At 60.5% G+C, this 15,742-nt stretch overlaps 5 protein-coding genes across 5 annotated transcripts, besides 1 other annotated feature; all 5 read left to right on the top strand.

The window, feature by feature from the left end:
- Positions 1-2,823: 2,823 nt before the first annotated feature.
- On the top strand, positions 2,824-5,742 carry LPMP_091180 (hypothetical protein; the record flags this gene model as incomplete). Its single annotated transcript, XM_010706053.1, has 1 exon — positions 2,824-5,742. The coding sequence occupies one exon, from the start codon at positions 2,824-2,826 to the stop codon at positions 5,740-5,742; it is 2,919 nt and encodes a 972-aa protein (XP_010704355.1).
- A 1,027-nt stretch (positions 5,743-6,769) lies between these two features.
- On the top strand, positions 6,770-7,363 carry LPMP_091170 (hypothetical protein; the record flags this gene model as incomplete). Its single annotated transcript, XM_010706052.1, has 1 exon — positions 6,770-7,363. The coding sequence occupies one exon, from the start codon at positions 6,770-6,772 to the stop codon at positions 7,361-7,363; it is 594 nt and encodes a 197-aa protein (XP_010704354.1).
- Positions 7,364-9,125: 1,762 nt separating this feature from the next.
- Positions 9,126-9,659: a repeat region.
- A 549-nt stretch (positions 9,660-10,208) lies between these two features.
- On the top strand, positions 10,209-12,437 carry LPMP_091160 (hypothetical protein; the record flags this gene model as incomplete). Its single annotated transcript, XM_010706051.1, has 1 exon — positions 10,209-12,437. The coding sequence occupies one exon, from the start codon at positions 10,209-10,211 to the stop codon at positions 12,435-12,437; it is 2,229 nt and encodes a 742-aa protein (XP_010704353.1).
- Positions 12,438-13,229: 792 nt separating this feature from the next.
- Positions 13,230-14,078, top strand: LPMP_091150 (hypothetical protein; the record flags this gene model as incomplete). Its single annotated transcript, XM_010706050.1, has 1 exon — positions 13,230-14,078. The coding sequence occupies one exon, from the start codon at positions 13,230-13,232 to the stop codon at positions 14,076-14,078; it is 849 nt and encodes a 282-aa protein (XP_010704352.1).
- Positions 14,079-14,543: 465 nt separating this feature from the next.
- LPMP_091140 (hypothetical protein) lies at positions 14,544-15,281 on the top strand (the record flags this gene model as incomplete). Its single annotated transcript, XM_010706049.1, has 1 exon — positions 14,544-15,281. One exon carries the CDS (start codon positions 14,544-14,546, stop codon positions 15,279-15,281), a length of 738 nt encoding a protein of 245 aa, XP_010704351.1.
- Positions 15,282-15,742: the final 461 nt, after the last annotated feature.

Genomic DNA, 15,742 nt, shown 5'->3' with positions numbered 1-15,742 from the left:
GAGGTGAAGGCAGCAAGTGGCGGCCTGGTTGGCGGCGCGGGGAGTGCTGTGGCAGAGTTTCCCAAGAAACTGGAGGACAACGCATTGCTTGGTGGCGGGTACATCTTCTCGTCCACGACGCCCAAGGGAGCCAGGTGGGTGTGGCAGGCGTGGGCGTGATGGCAAGGCAGCTGAACGTTCTCGCATCTGGGGTGGTCGACAACGTAAATCGCCAGGCCAGCAGATCTGAGGGCAAACATGCGGCAAAGCTCATCCCACCACGACGATGGCGGCGGTTACTCAAGAGTGCTTTGGTCACAGGGGTCTTGTGGCCGAGGTGGTGGCGGGTGCCAAGGTGAGTTTTGTAGAAGCAGCGCTGAGAAACAGCGAAGAGAGCGCATGCGAGAGGAGTAGCACCAGCAGAGACAACCCTCGAGAAGAAACGGGGGCAGGGCTGCCCGTGGGGTGGCGCGGAGAGGGACAGTGCGAGAGAAGGCCAATGGGAGACGCTCGCAGGAGGTGGCGTGTCACACGGGAAGAGGACAACCTGCGAGCTGGATTGGTCTTCTCCAATACGCCATGCCAACACCACCCGATTGCAAGTGAGCACGACTGGTCACGCTTGCGGCAGACGCGACCTGGGAGGGCTGTACACCAGGCCAACACCTACAGAGAGAAGGACTACCACATACCCCTTGCATGTGCGGCATCATGGGCTAACCGGTACTCTAACCTGAGGTAGAACGCCCAGCACGGTGCAACTGCATATTTTCGACTCAGCCCCCGTCCGTCATCGTCAGGCGGTACGCACGCACGCCCTTCTTGAGAATCGCGACACAACTGCCTCTGACCTTTGTCAAGTACGTGACACACCAGTGCCTCAGCGATGGCCGCGGGGGGTCTTCATGGGGACCTCTGTATTCGCAGGCGCACCTCATGAAGCGATTCGCCAGGCACACCCCGCACCATCCCGCTTGGGCCCCTTCGTCCACGGAGGCCACAGCACGGATGTCTGGAAAAAGCGATCGTTCGTTGTCAGACTCGGGGTTTCTCACGACCACAGCTGTGCTAAACCGCGCGGGACTCGGGCTGGAATCCGCGAATGTACTGAGCGTGGGGGGGGCTCGAGGTTGTTTGTGCCGCCGAAGAAAAAGCTAGTCGAAAGAGAAGTGGACAGACGGACTGGGCGAGTACGCCGGGGGAGTGAGTAGCTCGACGACGCATGGTAGGCAAGGGGCGTACGCTTGTCCTTTTCCCCAGTCTTCCGCGCTTAGCCGAGGAGAGAAGCCAAGGAAAAATGAAAAAATGCAGGAAAGCGAATTAAGCGTTGCTTTGCAGGAGAGGAGCTCATGGGTGCACTGTTACGCGCCCATTATTAAATAGGGAGACAGACCCCTCCCCTCCTCCCCTTCCTTCATATTCTCCACTGCTTGCGGCGGAGCCATTCCCGCGCCGAGTGCACCGCTTTTCTCATGGCCCATCCTCTACATGACTCATTGCGCTTTGGCAACTCGACCTTCCTCTCTCCTCCCTGACGCCTTCGTACTCCCCCGCTCACATACACACACACTCGCGGTGTTTCTCGTCGCTACTGGATTCTTCTCCACTTCCATTGGTCGACGCGCAGCTGCGCATCCACAGAGACACGGGCCCACACACCACCACCACCCTGTTGCCCGCTACTTGGCCGCCATTCTCCCCGCTTCTCACTAGACCATCTTCGTGTCCCTTTTCCCCTCCTGTGTGTGTGTGGGGGTGTGTGTTGCTATCCTCCCTCCGCCCCTCTGTCGCCTCCGTCTCGTTTGGCTGACGCGGCGGCACCACCACCGCCACCACGCGACCAGACGTTCACCACCACAGGAACTCAACAACAACCGCAAATAAATAAAGGGCGCGCATAGGCCTGTGCTATTGGCGTTTCCCTTCTCCTGTTGAATGACATCCGTGTTGATCTCCACCGCCGTACTCTCCCTCCCCCTCCTCCCTTCTCCTCCTTCGCTGATCTCCTCCTACCCTTGCTTGTGTCTGTGCGTGTGTGTGTGTGTGTGTGTGTGTGTGTGTGTGTGTGCTTGCCTAGTGAGTGCCACCTGCTTTCTCTCCCCCTGCCCTTCGTTTACCGTCGCTGTGCTGATCTCTTTCCCTTATTTTCATTGCTTCACGGGGGTTTTTGCCTGTTGTGGTGGTGGTCAACTCGTCGTTGGTACGGGTGCGTTAGCTTGTCTGTCTGTGGGCGGGTCGCTCTCATCGCTGACCTGGCGTGCACCCCTCCCTCTGCAACCATCACGCAGGTAGAGATACGTGTAGACTGGCTGTACAGTCCACTTCACCTGCTCGTCCCTCCCCCTCTCTCTCTCTCTCTCTTCGCTTTCTCTCTTGTCTCTGTCGCTGTCAAACCGTCGGTGTGTTTTCGCTTTCCCCCGCTTTATGTCTCGCAGTCCTGCTGACGTCTCCCTCCCCCCCCCCGCCTCCAACCGTCAACTGTCAACGTGACGTGCGCGTTTACCCCCTTTCTTGCTTGCCTCCTCCCCCCCCCTTCTCCTCCTCCGGTGCGCGTGTGCACGCGTGTTGTCATCTTCCACCACCACCACCACTACCACCGCCCCTCCCTCTGAGACGATCGACGGACAGCAAAGGCGGCTAAGACACCCTTCGCAGTCGTAAGCGTTACGGCGCTTCTCCTTGCACTCGCACAGATCTCCCACCACCACCACCACCCTCACCCCCCCTCCCCCCTGTCACTGTGAAGTGCCATCGTGGCGGTTGTGCTTCTGCATGGTATTTTCACACGCACACTCACGAAGCAGCGGCAGCACCAACGTGGTAGGGGAAGAGACGGCAACGGCAATGCACAGTAGTACGGCAAGCAGAAGCAAGCAAGCAAAGTGTCATCCTACAGCAGACGGGGCGGCAGCAGCGACAAGGCCTACGACGGCCGCGAGAAAGACCGTCTTCAAAATGCAGAAGACGTCGCCTGTAGTGGCTGCGACGTTGTCGTCACCCAAAACGCTGCAGGCGCCCAAGGAGCCCATCATTACCATCATCTCGAGTGACGGGGAGGCCTTCTCGCTGAGCCCCAGCAGCATCACCCACTCGCACCTGCTCGAAGGCGCCGTGCGCAGGTGGACGGAGGTCTATCAAGCAAACGTGCAGGTCCCGACCGGCACATTCGGCAGAGCTACAGGCGCGCTCTGCACCCCAACAGATGCAAGCAGCGATGACGCCACGGCGGATGACCTTGAGGAGACGCCAGATGAAAACTACATTGCCCGCTTCTACGAAGAAACTGCAAGTGATGTGACGGCGACGAGCGGCGTATTGGAGGAAGTAAATAGCAGCGGTGCTGCCGGCAGCAGTGTCGCAGCATTGTCGCTAGACAGAGGCATTGACGACGACGACACGACATCCAGGCACCGGCAGGAGCGCCCGCGTGTGATTCGAAAGGCATGCGCCCTATCCAATGAAGAAGAGGACGCGCATCACCCCAAGAGAGGGGCGACGTCGGTGTCGAGACGAGCCGCCGGCGATGCGACTAACAACGTGCGCGGTGTCGACAGCGGGGACACCGACTCAGACCGCACCGTCAGCCTGTTGCCGTCCTCTGCGGAAGGCTCTATGTCCAACACATCAAGCCCGCTCAAGTTGCACAGCAACGGCGGCACTCCCACGCGGTTCAGTGATGCGGTAGGGGTAGTAACCGAGGTGGCCGGAGCCGCACCCCCCAACCATGTGCTTCCCCCAGGCCCCCCCATGCGGATGCCGGCGTCACCGAAGCTGACAGCATCGTTGCGCCGCTCCCCTGCCGCACTCACCGCTCCCGCCAGCCGCGGATCGCGTCTGTCTCCGTTGGCGCTGTTGGATACTAACCAGTCGACACCGAGCGTTCTCAGCGGTGAGGAAGGCGAAGAAGGGGAAGAAGAACAGGGCAGCGGTGGGAGCGGTGCCGGTGCGGGAGGGGCTAAGCCACCTTCCCGTGACTCGCGCAACCTAGGAGATGAGGGATTAGACGACGTAGCAGTTACCTCGTCCTCCTACAGGTTACCGTCGCCGTCAGTGGGCCTTGCCACCATCACCGCCTCTGCAGTGCCGAATGGCCGAGGGCCGCCGCATCACAAGGACCCAGTCGTCTCAAGAACGGCCGCTTTCGCCTCCCACGCGCCCTCCTCGCCTGGTGGCGGCCGCAGCAAGAACCGTCAGTGCAGCAGCACCGTTGTCCAGGTCAGTGCAGCCGAGGCGGACGACCACTTCGATCAGACCGCCAAGGGAGATGCGTGTAAGACGGGCACCGCGGCGGCAGCAGCAGCGATGACCTCTACTGGAAGTGTTCGCAGTGGCGGCAGCCGTCCCAGCAAGCCCTCCACACCATCCGAGTGGAACTCTCCCAGTAGCTGCCACCAACGCACTCCGTGCATGACGGACGAGGACGACGTCGGAGCAATGATGAGCGAAGACGGAGTCGGCGCGAAGAGTAGCACTCCAACCAAGCACGGGCCAAGCCAAACGGATTGCGTTGGCGGCTCCTCACTTGTCAACAGGCCCCAGCCCGCTCCTGGAGCTGGAGGAGGCACCACAGCTCCTCTGCCGCCCCCGACAGAGCGCACGCCGCTGACCTCTGCCACACACTTCACCGCGTCAGCCGGTGCGGCCGCGATGGCTGCCCTAGCCACCAACACAAGCGGCGCCGACGCTGTGGCTGCAGACCCCCTTAAGAGCAGCCTTGTCTACGACGACGGCATTTGCATCACATCGGGCGCCATTGTGTTTGACCTCGTGCGGTCTTCCTCTCGCTGTGAGTCGCCGAGATCCAGGGGAGCTGCAGCCGCGGCGCCAGTCGCCAAATCGGTCGCTAGCGCCACCAGCGCACCACCCACAGCAACCGCTTCTACCGTCAGTATCCGATCCTCTACGCTGCTCGTGTGCATCAAGTACATGAAACACTTTGCAGAGACGGAGGCACAGGCAGCCGCTGATAAAGCCGCAGCTGGTAAGCACTGTAAACGCCGGCGCCGCAAGCTTCGGCGTAGCCGCCACGGCAATGGAAGCAGCGGGGATGACGACGATAACGACAGCAGCGCGACGGGCTCCTCCTCCTCTTCCTCAAGGGTCATATCAGGGTCCTCCTCGAACAGTAGCGACAGGGACGACCACAACACTGAGGAAGCTTCCACGGCCAGCGACTCATCCTTCAATCCAATGTCCATCGAATCGAGGTCAGATGGGGATGCGGCGGGGAAGGGCTCCCTAGCTGGCAACGCGCGCGGCGCCACACCCGGCACCTCGGCGTCGACTCCCGGTGGGCCCGCCGTCATTCCGGCGCCTCTCACAACACCGCTAGTGGCGCTTCTCTCCCCGTGGGAGAAGAATTTTCTCTACATGGACGTGCTTGGCGCACCCGAGGCGGTGCTCGCTGCAGCGGCCGCCATCTTAGACGTCTATCCGGACTTCGATTACGTCTCTCCGAGCATGCCCCTGGGAGACGCAAAGGTGAAGGCGGCTCTCATGACCCCGCCGCCACCACCGGAGGGGGTCCAGACGCTTATGGAAGTCATGGCTGCGGCGAAGCAGCTTCAGATTGACCCTCTGCACGCCCTCTGTGCCGGGTGGTTGGCGGACTTCGTGATTCGTGTTTCGTACGGTGCAGCGGACAACTTCGAGGCGGCGCACCTTATTCGGCAGTGTCTACGCGTGCCGAGTGACTGGAGCCGGCGGGAGACGGACTGCCTGAAAATCGAGAATGAGTGGCCGACGAACGAGGAGGCGGAGTAGGAAAAGGCTGACGGAAGCAAAGAATGGCAGAGCAAGATCAGAGGCAGCTGATGCCCCCCCCCTGCCTCCTCTCTCATGCCTCGGCATAACATTTCCCCTCACCACCCTCTCCCTTTTACTCGGCAGACTTATGTGCCCACCCATGCCTGTGAGTGTGTGTGTGTGTCTTCGTGTGTGTGTCTGCGCGTTGTGTGTGTGTGTCGTTTGTGCTTTGTCGCTTTTCTTTGTTTTTTTTTAGCTCGCAGGTGTGCGTGTTGTTTTCTTCTCTGGTGTGCATTTGTGCGAAGTCATGGGCCAACTGGCGCCCGGTATCGAGCAGCACAGGCAGGCGCGGCAACATCAAAGTCATCACATTTATGAAGAGGCAGGGCAGGAAGTCGCTGCTCTGCCTCTCTCTGGATCCTTGTCTGTCAGACCGTCCTCACGTCAACGGGCCGGCGGACGCACATGAAGAAGCGGGTAGCAACGTCCTTCTCTTCTCTCCCCCCCCCCGCCCCCTCATCCCGCTTCTCTCGGCTTCCCTTACACTGATCGTAGGTCTCGTGGCGCGTTGCTGTGAGTCTCTGCGCTGCACAGGGGTACTTCAGGTGTGCCCGTCCCTGAGAGACGAGGTGGTGAGAGGGAAAGGAGAGAATTGGCGCAAGAGGACAGCGCACTCGCTCACCCACCTCCCTCCGCTCTCTTTACTACCCCCGCGGTGTGATCTGTGTGCCGTACTGGGCCGGGCGCCGTCCTCCTCAGTTCCCCTATTGCACGGCATGAGGAAGTGCGCGCTTTGGAACACCTGCTGCTGCTGCCGCTGCCCCAACACGGTCACTGGACGATCTGTCACCCCCCCTCCCTCCCCTCCTCCCCCCACTGTGACGTTCGCTCTTCCCTTCGACTCGATCGCCTTGGAAGTAGAACCCTCACAGGCGCACACACACACGCACACACACTCACGCCACGCCTCTGCAACCCCGCCCCGGCGCCTACACCACTGCAGAAGATAAACATTCACAACTCCGTCATCGCTTTGCACGCAGCCATGTCGAATGAGGAAGTCTTCCGTATCACTAACGTCAGCGGGTACTCGGTGGAAATCCCGCTGGCGACGGCGAAGGAGCTGCTGGGTATGCTAGATATGGACCAGGTATTCCGCGCGGCACGGGCTGGTGCTGATGACACAGACGAGTCGGCGGACGCGGACGACTACGACGCGGAGCCACTGAAGGCAGAGGGAATGGAGTACAGCAAGGAAGTGCTCGACGTTGTTCGCTCGTACGCATTGCTCCCCTCCGATGAGCGCACAAACAACATCCCGCGTCCCCTCACGCAGGACCTGCGGAGCGTAGTGCACGCGGGAGAGATGGAACTGGTAGAGAAGGCGGAGAGAGAGGACTACCTCGTCGACCTGCTCAATTGCGCGCTGTTTCTGCGCTTCTCTCAACTGTCCGCGCTGTGCGCCGCCTACATCGCTGTCCGCATTGACGAGATCGCGAAGGCGGCACCGGACATCATGGAGGGCGCTGAGCGCATTCGCAAATTCCTGCACATGCAGAACGAGTGGACCGAGGAAGAAATGGGCCACCTGCGGCGCGAGATGGAGTACGCCAAGTCGGTGGACCCCAACGTGTACTGAAGGCGTCTGTTGTGTGGGTGCGTACGCCCTGAGTGAGCGGGTGTCGTTGGGGCCTGCCCATTCGCTCTCGTCGTCTTCACACAACTTTCTCTGGCCTTTGATCCACTTTGGACATTGCCCGAGCTGCCCCTGGGTGCTGAGGAGGAGGAGGAGGAGGAGCGAGATGCGTTGCACGTAAGTTCAGCCTCTGTGATCGTTGCTTGACTTCGATTGCTTGGCATTTCCTTTTGTCAGCTCGCCTCGCTACCAAGCCCTGCTGCCACCAAGACCCGTATCTTCCTCCACTCACCCACTCTACTCACCGACGCTCGCATCACTGCCCTACGTCCTCCCGCGTGTCTCTACTCTCCTTCGCCCGGTCCAGCGTCTGCGCTGTTGCTGCAGCAGCGTGTCTGGTGTCTGTAATTGAGGGTGGAAAGAACAGACGCGTTAAAAGGGAAGGCAGTGAAGTGAGTGCGTAGGGGAAGGGGGCGTAGGCTCCCCTCTCTCCAACTCACGTATCGGGCTGGTGATCTGGCGTGTGTCTGTGCACATGCCCCATGTTGTGTCCTCGTCTCTGCTGCTCCCCCCTCCCCTCCCTCCCACCTTCCCTCGTTCCTCGAGCGTTGTGGTCGCTTTTCTTCTGTGCCCCTCCCCCCTCTCCTCCCCTCCCTCCGCTTTATCGCTGAGTACCCCATGACGTGTGCACGACGATGTGGGCGTCCTAAAATACCCTTCCACTCCCCGGCAATGAGCAAGGGAAGGAGAGAGGGGAAAGTCGTGTCAAGGTGGTGGGAGGGCCTAGACGCACACACGAGCTGTAAGCAACGTGCCCGTGGTAGCCACATGGCTCAGCGTCCCTGTCCCGCCAGCCACCTGCTCATCTCAGCTCCTGCTCCCCTGTCATTGTCTCCCCTCTCTCTTCTGCTCTCTCTTTCTTTTGGGTGTTCTGTTCAACGTTTCGGGTGTGTGCCTCGTACCTCAGCCATCACTTTACGTAGGCAACGCTCGCAATGGTTGCGACGGTAGTGGTGGTAGGTGATTGCTGATAATCTGTTACTGATGACGCTCATCAAATGATGATGCGACAGGTGGTGTCGGGCTTCTGTGCACACACGGCTGTGTTGTCTCTCGCTTGCTTTTCCCTTGTCTTGCTCGTCTCGCTGAGACTCGCCTCCGCTTCTCCTTCAGCTCAAACTTTGCTTCTGCTCCACTCCCCCACTACACGGGCCTCTCGCACCGCATATCGCGTGGCCGTGTCAACGTTGTTTTCAGTGGGACCTTCTTGACAGTTTCTCATCTCCCACGCGCGCGCGCTCTCGCTGAGTTTTTCCCACGCCTCTCACTCACTTCATGGACTGCAGTACATCCCTGAAGAACGATGAAGCTCTCTGTGAGGGGTAGGCACAACTGCACGTGTGCGTGACTGCGGATGCGGATACAGAGGGAAACGATATTCGAGAGGCGGAGCGGAGCAGCACAAGGTGCGGTGCATGCGCCTGTGTCTTGTGTAGCCTAAATGCGGGAAGGACCATGGGCTGCAGGCTCGTATGGGTCTGCCATCGCACTCCCCCCTCTCTAGACGCCGTGCAGACAACACAAGGGGAAGGAGCCACATAACATCTTTAAGGGGGGAAGGGGGAGGGGCGAATTGTCTTCCTCACCTCCACTTACCTCTCCCTCCCCCCCTCCTCTCCCCCCTCCTCTCCTCTCCCCCGCTACTACGTTGGCCACCTCTCTGAGTTGTGCGCTTTTCGTTCCTCTCTTCTGCTGCGTGTGGTGCGGGACACCTCAGTGCGCGGTATCCCAGCCTCCTGTGCGCCCCTCCCCCCCCCCCCCACTCTGTGTGGGGGAGTCAAGCAGCCCTCCACCGCCACCCATAGCGTAGGGGGGAGAGCAGGGCGATGTATCGCTACGGATGTCGGAGGTCAGGTCCTGCAGGGCATCACGTCGGTACGGCCTGCGACAGTGAACACACTTGCACCACCCATGTGATGGGCGAGGTGTCGGCGTGGCTCGGACGTGTCTCTCGCCCGGCCCTCGCCGCCCACTGGTGTGGGGAGCCCTGAGCCACCTCGAGGGATGCACCAGGTGACGGCTGGCGTAATGAGAGGGGCGGGGAGGCGACCTGCTGAGCGGAGGTGGGTAAAGTTCGGGGTGGGGGGAGGTGCTCAGGTCACCGAGTGGGGCATTACTGTAAGGCGGGTACCTACGGCTGCTTCGCACCACGCGGATGGGGCCTGTGTGGCAGTCCCGGGGGGAGGGGGGGCTCGAGCGGTGCCCGGCTCGTCTTCTGCGGCAGAGAGCAGACGCGCTGTCGAGGGGAGAAAAAAACGAGTCGCTCTCCACCGACTCCCCTCGCAGTCCCGCCTTTCGCACCTTCTCTTTCCTTTCAGCTGAGGTATTGCGGATGCAACGTCCCCTCTGCCCCCACACGTGCACTTTCAACGTATCCATGTCGACCCTCGTCCTTCCCAACCTCTCTCTCTCTCCCTCTCCTTCTGTATCGGGCCCCCCCTCTGTGTGTGTGCTCGGAAGGGCATCGCACAGGGGGGAGGAAGGGAAGGAGGCGAAGGGGGAAGGCACAGAAGGAAAAGGGCGCCACGTTGTCTCGCATGGTGCAATAAATAGCACAAATGCCCATCGTACGGTCGTCGGCTCGCACCAGCGGAAGGTCGGAGTGGGCACCACAGCAGAGGCTGTATTGCTTGAGTCCTTCCCTTCCCTTCCCCATCACCGTACGCATATTTTGCTGCCCCTCCGCGCTATCCCCTCTTTCTCTCTCTCTCTCTCTGCTCCGCTCTCCCTTCACCTCGCCACTTCTTTGTGCCCACACATATATAAAGCTTCTCCAGTGGTCGAGCGTATGTCATCAGCTCCATTCTCTGTCGATCCGCCGGCGGCAGTGACTTTACGGCCTGGCGCGACTCAGCGAGCAGGGCCGACATCAGCGACGACTGCGGCGGCCAAAGCTGTCGGAGGCGGAAGCAGTCGGGCCCACCCGGTTCAGAAGGGAGCCGGGCGCAAGTTAGTGGCGTGCAAGGAGCTCTTCTTCGCCGGGTTTCCCTGCAGGGTGCCGTACCGGCGCCAAGCACCAACCGCCCCGAAGCCGTCCACTACGCCACCGTCCGTGGCCGCCTACTCGAAGGCGTTTGTGCGTGGCTTTTTCCAACAGTACGGTGCTGTGGAGGCGCTGTTCTACGACGAGGCGCGGGGTATGGGCAGCGTCGTGTTCGCCGATGGCGCCGATGCGGAGAACTGCTACCTTGCGGTGCACCTCTCCTTCATCGCTGCGCCCGACAAGGACGGTGGGATGGGTCACCCGACGTGGGAGCAGGACAGGCAGGGCGAAGCGCTGGAGGAGCGGCAGGCTCGCGTGCCGGATTGTCTTCTGTGCCTCGAGTTTGCGCATTGCTGCCCATTCGTGCACCCCTTCTTGCTGGCACGGGACGCCCAACTGGTGGGTGAGGAGAAGCACTGGGAGGTCCCGGGCGGCGAGCTGAGCCGCGCGCTCCTCCTCCATAGATTTCCGCTGCTGCTGCTGAACTCTGACTCGCGGCCGTCGGCTATGGAGCCGATGGTGCCCGTTGCGCCGCACGTGGTAGTTCGCTGGAAGACGGAGACCTCAGAGACCCCAGTGCCGTGCACCGAGGTTGTCGAGGACAGTGACAGAGGATACGATGCCGCTGCTCATTCGCCAGTGGCCACGCCATCGCTTGAATCGCGGCGTGTGAAGCGTGTTGGTCCGATCTTCCCTGGCCGTGGCATCGCGCCAGCTGCCATCGAAGAGGCGCTTTGGCAGATCCTGCGACCAGTCCACGTTGCCGCGCAGAGTGGGCGCGCGGTGACAGTGCTGGACATGTGGTGGGAGTACTACAACCTCTACGCACTTCACAAAACACAGCCTTCGGCCGACCGCATCGCCGATGACACCTTCCGCTACGCAGAGCAGTTGTCTCTCACTCAGGAGGTGCGGGAGGTGCAGCGGCAGAGTCGCGAGTACGCGCACGGCGACGAGGCGGCTGCACAGCTGGTCATGCAGCGGCTCATTCATGATAACCTCTACCACAGTGCCCTGTGCTACATCTATGTGAAGCAAAAGTTCAAGTACGACCCGATGTGGGCAAGTCTGATGCGCGACGTCTATACAGCGAAGGTGGTGCAGCGCGTGCAGGCGTGGCGGGCACTGGAGGCCGAGACGGCCGAGGCTGCCATGCAAGGCCAGCAAAGTCTCACAGAAGAGGGGTGCGTCAAGGGTAGAACCCACTCCGCAACGTCGTCGACAACGGCGACAAGATCCCTCGATACTCGTCGAGGCAGAGCAGTCAAGGCCGCCCTCGAGGCGCTCTACGAACCGCAGCCGACAAAGCAGGAGGACATAAAGGCGTTGCGTGAGACGGAGCGGCTGTGGCGCACGATGCCGCGTACGGAGGCGGCCGCGAACCTCATCGAAAATGTGAGGCTCCTGGAGAAGATCAAGCGCGGCCAGGTGGACCGAAACGGCCATGACAAAGTCGATACGCGGTCGCCGCTGCCGGCGCTGTCACCCGACAGCGATGACACGCAACCGTCCGATATGAACATCGAGTCAGCGTACCCGACCATGAGTGCCGCCCAGCGAGACGAGAAACTCTACTTGACAGTGATGCAGAACGTCGACGGCTATGTAGCGAGCGGGACGGCCGAAGAGCTGGTGAGCTTGTGTGAGAGTCCGAAGCTATTCCGGTACGTCAAGGGGCATATCGGGTACGAGGAGGCGCACCGACTGCCTTCCTACTGGCGTGCCTACATCAACGCGATGTGGGTGCCTTTGATTGCTTTTCTTCTCCTGGGCTTCGGCACGCATTACGTTGTGGAACGGCTGGGCATCAACGAGGCATATGAGAAAGCCGTTGCAGAGCGCAAGCATCGCGAGTCGTACGAGCACCTGCGCGACCTGGTCAACAAGCAGCGAGCCTTTCTCGACCAGCATGGCGCGGACGGCGTACAAGTCAAGACAGCGCTGCAGATGATGAACGAGACGATAAGGCGTACGTCCGAGGCGGCAGCGAAGGCAGGTAGGAAGTTCCACATAGAGCTTAAGCAAGATCTCTGAGCCGTCTTCCTCGGTCTCTCTGCTGTGGAGAAATACATCCTGCGTTGCTTCAGTGGATGGCAAAGAGGGGCTGTGTTTGGGGCTGTCACAACCCACGAGGACGCTATTGCGCTTTTTCGCTCACACACATCCTTCCTCTTCTCTTTCTCGTCTTGTGCCTGTGACCACGTTTGGTTGTTGTTTGCTGATGTGTGCGCGTGGATGGGTGGGTGCGCAGTGAGGCCCATTGTGTTTAATGCTTTCTCTTGTTGATGTGAATATGCGGGCGTGTGTGTCCCTCAGCAGTCCCCCCCCCCTTCGCTCCTTTGCCTCCCCCATTTTGCACGCACACACACACACCACACACACACACGTGCACAGACGAACCGAGTGCCTCCGCTCTGCTTAACAAACAAGTGGGGTGGGTTCCGACGCCCCGCCATCGCGTCTGTTGCCACGACCGCGCATTATTTTACTTTCGTCTTCGCACAGCGGAAGCGGGTGAGGGCAACCGCCTCCGCTGTGTCCCCCTCACACGTCCCCAATGTGCTCTTCTCTGCATCCTTGCGGCCTCTTACGTGCGCACACGCACCCTGCGCTGTGGCTCTGCTGCTCTCGTTTCTCCACTTCACAGTAGCCGCAGCCTTTGCGGTGACATTACATACAGACGGTTGCTGACAACGAAGAACTCGTTGGCTCACCTTTTCCTGGTGAGCGCCCCACCGCACAGTACTCCTTCGTTTTTTTTTTCGTTTTCTGCGTGCTGCTTTGCTTTTGGCTGCTCTCCATAACAGCGCAACGACCGAGGAGAGGATGCCGCCTCTGCATAGCCGCGCGACGCGGCAGCTCGTGAAGGAGCGCAACAAGGTCGAAGGCCCACGCTCGCTGCACCGCGGTATCCACTATCAGGAGAACGAAGCCCATGCTTTGTCCTACATGCAAAACACCAGAAAGAAGCGTGCGGATCACCGCGATTTGCTCGTCCACCACCAGCGAATCAACGAGGACCTGCAGGACATCTACGCCCGCACGGCGGCGCTGCACTCCGGCGACATGACGATGGAGGAGCGCATCGAGGAGAACTGGAAGCAATTCGAGCGCATTGGCGGTAAACGACCTGTCAACGTGCGCACGCGTACCCAGGACACTGTTCTCTGCGCGAACCAAAGCTCTGTGCCCTATGCGGAACGACTGGCACAGGTGTCACAGCAGAAAAAGGAGCTGCGCGAGCGCGGCGCGTGGGAGCGGCTGACTCATGGTGAAGCTGTGGATTACAGTCAAGGTAGTGCGCTGCACGCAGCCAAGGACAAGCGGGTTCAGATGTTTCAGCGTCGTCAGCTCCGCCGCGCGCACCTGCTCCGGCGTGTTGGTGACCCGACACCTTTGAAGCAATCCGGTACGTACGACATGAATAGTGGCACACTTCAGGTCTTCAACAAGACCATTCGCAACGTACAGCGTGAGGTAGCACACGACGCTCGCATTGCAGAGGTCCGGAAGCGCCGCAAGGGTAGTCGTAGCCAGTGGGACCTCAACGAGGGCGGCAACGTGAACCGGCCAGATCAAGACGTGCTGCGGTACTCACGCGACGGGGAACTCGGCCCGCGACGAAAGGCGGGTGGTGGCCGCCGAGGACACAAGCGAGGACGAGAGGAGTTGTGAGTCTTTGAATGGCGCATCGCTTTCCTACCCAACCTTTTTGGTGCTGCCGAGGTGTGCGTCAGTGGGGAGAAGCGGGTGGGATTGACGGTGCTGGACATCGGAAGAAAACTGCTGCTTGTTTCAGCGCCCCATGCTGACGCCCCCCTCCCCTCCCCCCACACACTCCCTCTTGCGCTTCTTCTTCCCCCACCCCACCCCCCTCACCCCCTCATTCTTTGCTCTGATAAGAACATCACGCCCGTTTAAGAGTACGCAGCGCGCGCGCATAGCAGTAACGCACATAGCACGAAGAGGAGATGGCGGTGCGTCGATGCGTGTGCCCGTGTACAGCTCGTTACAACGCCTACAAAATGGAGGATGCGCTTGGAAAAAGAGAACAGTGCCCTGGACCTGCGGCGCCGCTGTGGTGGTGATGATTCCGGTCCGATGCTACGGAAGGCATTCCACAGGCTACCTCTCACTCGTATGTACATGCGTGTGTGTGGGGGAGGTGTGGGTGTATCGGTGATGTGTTTGACCACATGCAGCCGTGCTCCTATCCGTGCCTCAGCTCCCTCCTCCCTCCTCCCTCACTCCCCCTCCTTCTCTCTCTCTCCTATCGCAAATTCCGGCGCTCCGCACAGTGAGCGATACGGCGAGGTCTGCCTCAGCGAACAACAGAAAAAGGAAGAGGTGAAAATGGCAGCCGCCAACTCACGCGTGTTCTTTGATGTGAACTTCATTTCCTTTCACGACGACAACCTCCCTGGCACTGCCATCACCGACCCCAAGAACCCCACGTCGTTTGTGCTCACCACGGGGGGGTTCCCGCAGGAGGTGATTCTGCAGACACGCGCCTCCTCGGCGAAGATCTCGAAGCTATCCGTCACCCTGAATGACGCGAAGGATATTCTGGTTGAAAGGTGCTGCGGGGAGACGCCGACGGCGTTTGAGGTCATCGCAGAGCGCACCCTTGCTCGCGGCTCTGTCGTGGGCAGCAATAGCAGCACCGGAGCAGAGGCGGCGGCCGGTAGCGTTGGCGGTCCGCAGACAGAGACGTTCGACTTAGACCCCGAAGGCGCGGGACGTGACATCCGCTTTATCCGGCTCACCATTCAATCCGGCTACTGCGAGTTCGTCGCAGTCTACAGCATTGATGCGTGGGGAGAGGAGTCCCAGCAGCGGATTGCCGTGCTTCAGAGCAAGCCTGAGATCGTGATGTAGAGTTGGCCACTGTTGCGCCGGCATAGGGGTGGAGTTGGCCGAGCGGACTCGCGTGCCGTTAGTTGGATGCCCGACCCACACAGACACGGGCGTTCTCGTAGAGCGGGCCCCTGCGTAAGTCGCCTCCCCCCTCCCTCCCCTCCTCCTTCATGCGCTCCTCACGACGAGATTGAGGCGCGACCCACCACACGAGCGCAGAACGACGGGAACGGCGGCGCTCACACAAATGGACAAAGAGCCGGCCGCGGTGAAGGCAAAGGAAGGACGGTAGAGGAGGGAGATGCGCTCCAATAGAGTAGCGTGTGTGTGTGTGTGTGTGTGTAACGGCCCTGAAAGAAGAATAACAGGAGGGCAGCCGCTCTTCACCTTTCACCAACTCCCCCCCTCCCCCTCACACACACGCACGAGTGTTGAACACGTCCGGCATGCGCAGAATGCAGGGTCAAAGAACTGAAGCAAGG

This window comes from Leishmania panamensis (genome assembly GCF_000755165.1).
Source record: "Leishmania panamensis strain MHOM/PA/94/PSC-1 chromosome 9 sequence".
NCBI lineage: Eukaryota > Euglenozoa > Kinetoplastea > Trypanosomatida > Trypanosomatidae > Leishmania > Leishmania panamensis.
Note: the sequence above shows the minus strand (reverse complement) of the source record. Positions and strands in the feature narration are given on the sequence as shown.